This window comes from Lactuca sativa, chromosome 2 (assembly GCF_002870075.4).
Source record: "Lactuca sativa cultivar Salinas chromosome 2, Lsat_Salinas_v11, whole genome shotgun sequence".
Taxonomy (NCBI): domain Eukaryota; kingdom Viridiplantae; phylum Streptophyta; class Magnoliopsida; order Asterales; family Asteraceae; genus Lactuca; species Lactuca sativa.
The window spans coordinates 85661047-85671387 of NC_056624.2; the positions used below are offsets into that span (position 1 = coordinate 85661047).

At 39.2% G+C, this 10341-nt stretch overlaps 1 protein-coding gene across 1 annotated transcript; it reads right to left on the reverse strand.

The window, feature by feature from the left end:
• Positions 1–470: 470 nt before the first annotated feature.
• LOC111915225 (pentatricopeptide repeat-containing protein At4g31850, chloroplastic) lies at positions 471–4557 on the reverse strand. The gene is made up of 2 exons (XM_023910905.3): positions 967–4557; positions 471–749 (listed from the first exon to the last, which is right to left on the reverse strand). The coding sequence occupies exon 1, from the start codon at positions 4320–4322 to the stop codon at positions 975–977; it is 3348 nt and encodes a 1115-aa protein (XP_023766673.1). The 5' UTR covers positions 4323–4557; the 3' UTR covers positions 471–749; positions 967–974.
• Positions 4558–10341: the final 5784 nt, after the last annotated feature.

The following is a 10341-nucleotide window of genomic DNA, read 5'->3' on the forward strand; positions in this document are numbered from 1 at the left end:
AACAGGAGGCTTATATACGTAATGCAGCATTTATCAAATGATTTTCGAAATTTTGTAGATTAAATGAGTTTTAGGTGTTCCGTGTTGCATTAGGTTTATATATGATTTGAGGCATGAGGCCATCGTTTCAACCAATTGAAACAACAATCTGTCAACAAGAGTGCAATCAACGAGGCTTTCTTGTATCATATCCCCAACGAACTAGAGCACAAAAAAATTGGCAACTCATTTGAGAAGTTGTTGAAGATTAATCTTTAGAAAATATAGTGGTAAAAGAAGTCCACTTATTTTTTGTGGTTTTGCAACGATTGTATAAAAAGTTGTATAATGATTATATATAAAACAAAAATTATATATATTTTCTGTTTCGGTGGGTATTTTTGTCATTAACTATTTTCATTCCACTCATTTGCCTTTTCCCACACACCAAACAGCATGAATTAATAATGACTCGTTTCAATCCAGCTATGTAGTGTAATGATTCATTTAATTACCTTGTTCATTCCATTCCTTCCAACCAAACGGAGCCTAAGAATAGAGAACATACCATGTACATGTTACAATATATATCGAATTGTGAGCCTAAAACTTAGGATTATATGATATTCACATATGAAACTGTGTATCTTTGCTCTATTAACATGGCATTATTTTTTTCTCCACAACCACCTTCTGCTTGACTAACATAACATGTACAGGATCAACACCCTTCAGTGATCCAGATATCCACCTCTGTTAATAACCAACTCCTGGAAAGAACAACTTAACATAGTATAAGGAAAACTGTACGTAAACTACACATTAAGAAAAAGGCTAAATGCATGAAATACAAACATACACTCTCATTTCTATCTACTACATCAATGTATTTTCAATCTTTATTGTACTTTGAAAATCCTATCTAATTATATGAACGACAGATTAATGAAAGTAGGTTGATATATCTAAAAAAAGGGGGAGAAAAACCTATGAATTCAAGACTGATTAGGAAGCTGAGCAAATGTCCCTGTGTTGGGGCTACAACCCCCAACCATCATCTTCTCATAAATGGCGTATGCACGGCCGGGATTTCCGGAGACACTATACCCTCGAATCAAAGCATTATAAGTAAACACATTCGGCTCCAAACCCATAACCTGAAGCTCCTTATACATCCTTCCCACTTCCTCTATCCTTCCAACAATTCCAAGGTTAAGAATCAACACATTATAAGTATACAAGTTCGGGGACACCCCGCGGGCCCGCATCTCATCAAAAAGACCCAACCCATCATCAATTCTGCGGGCCATTCCAAGCCCATTTATCATCAAATTGTACGAAATCACATCCGGGTCAAGACCCGTTTCCTTCATTCGCTTGAAATACCCAAACGCCTCCTCCACCCGCCCAACCAGACACAAACAGTCCACAAGAATGGTGTACGACTTTAAATCCGGCCGTATCCCTTCTTTCACCATTTTATCGAATAACTCACAAGCGGAATCCACCATTCCGGCCTTCCCGAATCCGTTCATTAAGATGTTGTAAATCGCAGAGTTGGGTTTGCATCCGTATTCCACCATTTCGTTAAAGAAATCTTTGGATTCTTGGAATTTCCCCTGTTTTAAAAGACCGTCGATTAGAGGACCACAAGTGCAAGGAGTAGGCGAAAACCCCCCACTTATGAGATCATAATACAAATCCATCGCCCTTTTTAAGCTGTTTGACTTCACGAGACCCGTAATTAGAATATTATGAGTGATCGTGTTAGGCTTACACCCCCGGCATATCATCTCGTTATACAAATCGAACAGCTCGTTTGCTCTCCCGGACTTTGAAAGCTCGGCCAACAGTAAATTATACGTGAAGACATCCGGAACACATCCGGAATCCTTCATTCCGTTGAACAAATCACGGCCCTTTTCGTAAAGATTGTCATCGATAAGACCGTCGATCATCGGAAAGTATGATTCCAGTGTTGGTTGAATCCCGTAATCTTTCGTGACCTTTACAAACAGTTCATAAGCTTCAAGGGTTTTCTTCTGTTTACAGAGAGTTTTGATAACAGGAATCATTACCGAATCATTGACACAAGTTCCGTTAGATATCAATCTTTCCACAAAACGGACGGAATCACCAATTCCAGCCTCATTTGTGATTCCCTCGATGAGATCTTTCCAGAAAACCCTCTCAGGTCTATTCCCGACACGATGAATAAACTCGTTGACGATTTTTAAACCGGAATCGATCTTTCCCGACTTCACGATGCTCGGGAGGATCGTGCATAGAGTTACACAGTCGGGATTGAGGGTTTTCTTCATTTGATGGAAGAAATATATCGCATCAAGAACACGGTTTTCTTTAATTAATCCGTAAATTATTGTATTATAAGTAAAAACATCCGGCCGACAATTCCCGTGACTCATTTCAAACAAAAACTTGATTGCCAAATCAACCTCATCGTTCTTGATCACACAATCAAGAAGTGTATTGAAAGTAATCGTGTTTGGAGCCAAATAATTCATCTCCTTCATGCTTTCAAACAACTGAATAGCTTCAACAACTTTACCTTCTTTCCTCAATCCCGACAACAAAGTGTTGTAGGTCACAACAGTGGGTGAAAGATTCATCTCTTTCATTCTTTTAAACAAATCCCAAGCTTCATCCGGCCTCCCAGACTTATAAAGATTATCAATCAAAGAATTAATGACAATGACATCGGGATCACATCCCGATTCCATCATCTCGTAAAGCAACCGAATCGCTTCATCGATCTTCCCAGCTCTACTAAAACACTTCATCATCATATTATAAGTGACAGAATCTGGTGCAAGACCACTCTTTTTAAGCTCATAAAACATCTTTTTAGCCTCCCCAATCCTCCCAACCTCTGCAAGACTGTATAAAGATGCATTACAAGCAACAAGATTCGGAACAACCCCTCGAATCTTCATCTTCTCAAAAGTTTCAAGAGCTTTATCGGGTTCTCCAGATTTCCCGTAATAATCGATAAAAAGTATGTACGTGTAAGCAGTAGGCTCAACACCTAAAGAAACAAGGCTAGAAAACAACTCTAATGCTTCATCTAATCTGTCATCTCTCAAAAGCCCACGAATTAGGGTGTTGTATGTTTGCAGATTTGGTGAAATCCCTTTACTTTTCATGAGGTTTAATGTCGCAAATGCTTCATTGATCTTTCCGACTTTGCATAATGCATCAATGTAAATCGTGAAAGTGACAACATCTGCTAAATAACCATCAGATTCCATCTCCATCCAGAATGACTGAACGGAATCCAAGTCGCCAGAATCACCGAATTTATCTAACAAAGTGATGTAAGTTACACGATCAGGTTTATGACTACTGGATTTCATCTTTTGAAACATTTCTTTAGCCCAATTGAGTCTTCCAGCATTGCAAAGAGCATCAATTAGAACAGTGTAAGTGACAACATCGGGCCCACAACCTTCCATATCCATTCTTTTGAAAACTTCAAAAGCTTGATCGATCTTTCCTGCTCTACCCAGAACCCTGATGCATATGGTGAAAGTGTAAACGTTTGGTTTGAGACCTAACGCTTCCATGTCTTTTAATAACCCCATAACTTTTCCAGTGTCCCTTCGTTTACCCAATGCCACCATTAGTGCAGAGTAAGTCTTGAGACTTGGTTTAATCTTTTCGGATAACATTCTTTTGTAAACCTCGAAAGCCTCTTTACAGAATCCAGATTTTAAAAGCAAATCAATCAGGCCGTTATACGAATACGCATTCAAAACAAACCCACATTTGCTCATTTGGAAAAGTGCAAATGGAGCTTGTCGTATCCCACCTTTAACTCCGAGCGCTTTAAAGATAATCATGTAAGTACCTAAATTCCTGTAAATGATCTGTTTCTGCATCACATCGAACACAACAGCCATATCCCCGATTCTCCTATTCACCCTCAGCAATTCAAGCATATAGTTACAGGAATCCGTGTTATGAACAAGATTAGGAAGCTCGGAAGCTGATTTAAAGAAAGAGAGAGCTTCATTTGGGTCTGAAAATGACTTAAGAACCCTAGTAATTTCCTCATCAGACATGTTGCTGTCCCTAATTTCCACCAAATTGTCAGCATCCAATGAACTTCTAATCACACACCCACAAATACCCACAAACTTTCTCCTGTGCTTCTTCCACTCTACCATCGACCCTGATGAGGCACTCGAATTCTTTGAAAATGTGAAGCATTTCGAGTGCTTTAGCGATAAAGTATAACTTGTTGAAGTATCACTAGCGGTATGGGTAGTGTAGTGGGGATTTATACAGTAAATTGTGGAGGAGCAAAGTGTAATGACAGCCATGTAAGAGAAAGCTGAGCAGAATTGTAAAGTCCGAAAGAGAAGAGTCGGAAGGTAGGAGACTTACCGGTGGAAGAGGGATAACAATCGATTGGCGGGGTTCTAAGGGATGAAGATATTTCTGTGTTTCCCCACTTAAAATCCTTATCTCCTGGGTGAGTATTACAACTGCCATTTGTAATTTTGTGGTTTGGGTTAGGGCAAATCCTTTGTTCATGCTTCATAGGCTCTCGTAGCAGGGTTAATATATATTCGAAAAAATGTTTAAAACCGAATAACCAATCCAGTTAATCAAAGACCAGGTAGGGTTAAACCCACCCCCCAAAAAAAAAAAAAAACAAATCACATAATTATAAATCATTTTTTGAAGTTAATTAAAAATTAGACACTTTGATTATTTTAGTCATTATTATAATTTCTCCATCTCAAAATTATTGTCTACATAAAATAAAATAAAAAAAAAAAAAAAAAAACATACTAAACTTTATACTATAAAATGACAGTTTTGTTTTTACTTTAGATTTAATGTTCCAGTAAATGCTTAGTTGGTTAAATAATAATGATGGATATTTTTATAAAAATGTTATTTATTTTTAGAAATGGACTATTTATTTTGGGACAAACTAAAAAAAAAGATAAACTATAATTTTGGGACAGAACAAGTAAATGTCAATTCATAAAAATCTAACAAATTTGTGAAAATCTAACTAAATTTTATTTTTCTGATAAAAACATGTATTATTATGCAGACTTTGAAAATCAAAGTCTCTATTATAAAAAATCTATACATGGTATTGAATGCTTATTTTATAAGATATCAATTTGTTAAAAAAAAACATTCACCATATTTTGTTAAAAAACATGAGCTTAAATCTTCAAGATAAGAATCTTTTGTTATTTGTAGATTCATTTCAGTCAAAAAAAAATGGAGAATATATATATATATATATATATATATATATATATAACTTGTAGAACTTGTAGGCAGTAAATGATTATACTTTTTTGGCGGCACGATGTAGTACTCATTAAAAGTTGCCTCTTTGAAAAATTATAATAATTATGAAATGCAAGTTATTCTACTTAGGCTTTTTTTAGGTTATAACAGTATATTCGATGACACTATTTTTTCTTTATGTTTTTTCCACTAGTCATTTTCATCCATTGAATTAGCAACCAAGAGTATATTATATATCAATTTATTATATTATCTATATGTATGCTTGTACAAAGCAATGACGAGAAATAGTTATTTTCAGTAAATCATTTCTTTTGAAAACATGTAATGCTACAATGAATAAATAGCAAAAGACAATGAATGACTATTTTTCAGCAAATAGTTTCATGAATGGCTATTTTTCAACGAATAGTTTGGTTATGATAGTTTTGTCTTTTAGTTAATATTTTCATTGGTGTTCTTTTCGTGATTATAAATTACCCCATTTGTATTTTGCATTTACTTGGACGTGTGTTTAAAATCTATTGATCAAAGATGATGAAATTTAAAAAAAAAAAAATGTTTGTTGGATGTATGTTTAAATGTATTGATCGGTTTTTCATATGTTGTATATCACATATTTTTATTGCAGATAGTAAGAGGCTTCATGGTTAAAAGTCGGGATCATAGAAAATTATTAATTATTAGCGTTTAATAATATTAATAATAATAAATGTCAAGTATAATATATAGGCTAATTGGTACATTTTTATTGAACCACACATTGGCACACCATGTCGTCATTGTTGTATAGAGGGTGTGGGGAAAGGTTTGAGGGGAGGCTACCCTCCCTCTCTCTTCTTTTATGATTGGTGAGCTTTTTTAACTTTTTTTTTAGTTTTTTAATATTTATTAATTTATATATATATATATATATATATATATATATATATTACTAAAAAAATATATTAAAATTCATGAGTTATAATTCTCTACAAAACAAATATAATATTTGTATAAAATATACCTTTTAAAAAAAATAAAGGTAATGAAAGATGGTCATTTCTTATCTTTTGATGAGTAATGATAAGTGAAAGGAAAACTAACACGACACTTAAAAAGTGAAGATGAAAGATGACTATACATTGTGGTTTTAGAAATAAATGAAGAATGATAATTATTATATATAATAAGATTGTGAAAAGTTTTAACTGTAGGAGTTTTGGCAAGAATGGTCCATGTATTATTGTTACTCTTTTAACAGTAAACATGGATTTTTTTGGCAGATTTCGTCCTTCATTTATGGTGGGCAATTTATATGTCATTTTCTCCATTCTCTCCATAAAAAAACGCACCGCCTCAGGTAACCTTCATGTCACAAAGCCCTAGAGATGAAATTAGAGAGAGAGAGAGAGAGAGAGAGCCGAGGAAGAAGGTGAAGGCAGCAGATGTGTCGTTGTTGTCGGTCCAGAACGAAATCACGACGGCCGATGAAGACGACAATCGATCAGCTTCCGATATTAACTCTGATTCGGGGTCGGGGGAATTCAGTGTGTTCTTCAAACGATGTAAGTCTTTCGCTTCCCACTTCCTTGATTGAGCGTCGTGTAGCTCGCAGTCTCCTCGGAGAAGGAGTTTCGGGTAAGTCTCCTTCTTCTACCTGCGTCGCCGTCGATGGTGCTTCTGTTGCTTCCATCCGTCGCTGATGACTTATGTCTATGTTCCTTCTTCGTTAACTATCATCGCTGTTGGCGCAAAGGCTTTTGGGTATCAGCTAGTTCAGGTACAGACCAAATCGAACCTTTAATTTAGTTGTTCTTCTGATTCTGATTCTAATTAAGGTTCAATCTGTTTCTACTTCCATTTGATTTCATTTCGTTTTCTATGGCGATTATTACCACCACGCCACTGGAACCAGCGATTGACACCAGATATAAAAAACCACTGCTTTCTGTCGGAGTTCATACCTAACTTCTGTAGCACCTGGTTCTTGGTACGTGTTCCTTTTATTAAATCTTTTAGTATTTTTGCACTTGGTCTTGGACTCATCGAGTTGAAGGACCAACTCGCCGAGTAGAAGCGGGATGAGGCGCGGAGTTTAAGTTGTGGACTCGGCGAGTAGACCCTATTTGGGCAAAAACCCTAATCCAAGGGTTTGCACCCTATTTAAACACCTTAACTCGGCCTCCTTAGTCCCATTTGCTCCCAGAAGACTCCCATAGCAAACCCTAGCCGTTATTAAAACAATCTAAGGCTTTTGGAGTGATTTTGGTGCTTTTGTGATCCAAGGAAGGAAGGAAAAGCTTGAAGGATCAAGAGGAGGCTAGAAGGATTCGGTTTTGAGCATCATTGGCTGACTTCAGAAGGTATAAAGTCTATACATTGCTTGCTCTTTTGATAGATCCCATTTTGTAGAGTTTTAGGGCTTTTCTAAGCCATTTTGGTCACCAACCATGATTGCAAGCATGGTTTGAGGCTGATGTTTCAGATCTAGGTCCTTTGAGGGGTTACAAGGCAGAAGGGAGTGGCTTTTGCACTCTAGGAAGGCCCCATGCATTGTGAGAGCTTGTTTTAGGACCTTTTGAGCTTAAAGTCCCATGCAAGCACGTAAAGGTTGTAACTTTACGTGCTAGATCGATTGTAGAAGCATAGATCTACATTTTGATCAAGTGTTGTACATCAGAAAGTGAAGATTAAGTGAGTGGTTGTGACCAACTCGGCGAGTCCGTTCTTGGACTCGGCGAGTCCAAGGTTCTGTCCCATATCAGTTGAGGGTCATAAGGACCCAGTTGAGTGTGGAAAGGTTTTAAGGGGGTCCCAAGGGGTGACCCAACGTTCTGGACTAAGCCATGGTTCTGGAAGTTCATGGGACTCGGCGAGTGCATGAACAGACTCGGCGAATCCGAGGCAATCTTCTTAAGGATGAAGATGAACTCGACGAGTTGTTCATACAACTCGGGGAGTCAAGGATAGGACCTGAGTATCAGTTGATGCTAAACTCGACGAGTTGTTCATACAACTCGGCGAGTCGGATGAGGATTCAGTCGGTGTTCATTTAGAAGGAAAACTCGTCGAGTCATCGCCTAACTCGACGAGTAGAGATGGGTATGAGGTCTAATGGAAGGATAGGGACTCGGCGAGTTGGCGAGCCAACTCAGCGAGTCAGGTCAACTAGAAGTTGACTTTGACTTTTAGTTGGTCAGGGGGTAAAATGGTCATTTTACCCTAAGAGTAGATGTCAGTTTCTGACTAAGTGTTTTGTGGGAATTTTAGCCGGAGGATTTCCGGAGCAGCAGCAGCAACAGCAGTCAGAGGATTCCCGTGCAGTTCAGCAGCTACTATGAGGTAAGTTACCTTCCAGTAACGGTGGGTCTACGGCCACAATGTCGGCCCACCAGTAGGAATCGTATGCTAGATGTTTGTCTTTGTGATATTCATCTGTGTTGTTACTACCTGATATGTTATATGCTAGCCTGATATGTTATATGCTAGCCTGATATGATATGTGATAGTGATAGAGTTTGGTTGTTAGGACCGAAGGGTAGGTTAGGCACCCCAGATATGCCTAACAGTATGTTATGATATGTTTAGCTGCTAGCATGACATGTTATATGAGATAGAGGTAGTAGGAGGGGAAGAGTCCCCGAGATTCGGTTGTTAGGACCGAAGGGTAGGTCGGACACCCCAGATATGTCTGACAATAGATTATGTTATGATATATTGTAACGTCCCAAAATTCAAGACTAAAAATTTCATTTAATAAAACATTACGTTAAGCAAATTCATCGATTTCAATCATAAACAAAGTATTAGTTTCCAAAATACATATTCGTTATCAGAGTAAACATTCCCAGGCTGTCTAAGCTATGGTGTGTGCCATGCGATCATCCCGAGCTCCATCATCCGCTACCGGAAGTACCTGAAACCAAAACTGAAAACCGTAAGCACGAAGCTTAGTGAGTTCCCCACCCTACCACATACCATGCATAACCACATACTGCACATACTGGGTCGCGCCCGCTATCCTGGGCCTCGCCCGCTACAACAGCCCCGCCGCTCCAGGCCCCGCCTGGCTTCGAGCCCCGCTCGGTTACAGATCTGTTTCACGTAGGCCTCGCCTATCACAGGGCCTCGCCCACTAACATATAATAGCACATAAACATCTCACATAAGCTAAATACATACTAACGGATCTTGTCCTAAGGCCTCGCCTATCTCTGGGCCCCGCCCCTGACCTGCTACTGATGAGTCATGGAACCCCGTCCATGCTCCTACTGGTAGTGAGATACAGGCCCAGCCCACACTCACTCCTTTCCTGACTTGGGCCTCACCCCTGCTCTGCTGCTACTGAGATGTGGAACACCATCCACACTCTGCTATTGGTGAGATACGGGACCTCGCCCACACTCACCTCCCTACCAGGCACATACAAGTATCACACAGACAATAAGTATAAACTATCACATAAACCATTCCTTGGGCATCCGCCCTCTATCATTGGACCTCGTCCCGAGTATCATACTAGCATACTGTGCCTAGGGCTAACCCCCGGGTCTTCTACTCATAACTACATGGGCCGGCATTGTGGCCGTAGATCCATTCATACAATGGGAAACTCACCTGATACTGTTGAACTGCTGCTGCTAATCCCTTTGATCGCTACCTGACCACTGACTCTGAACTGCTGCTCCACTAGCTCCCCGAGCTACCAATATCAATACAACACTGAGTCAAACTGACCCCTGACAGACAACCAAGCCAACTCTGGTCAAGTCAAAGTCCTGGTCAAAGTCAACCCTTCCAGGTCAACCCTACTCGTCGAGTCCACTTACTGACTCGCCGAGTTCACATACTCAGGGTCCTTCCATTCGCGACATGACTCGCCGAGTCCCACGATTTCCGAGTCCTGACCTGACCAACTCGCTGAGTCTCCACCCGACTCACTGATTCGAATATCAACTCGAAGGGTTTGGGGCTACGCGACCTGACTCGTCGAGTCCAAGAGCAGACTCGTCGAGCACAAGGCAATCTTCATCCAACTCGCCGAGTTGTTCATCTAACTCATCGAGTTCATGCCCATCTTCA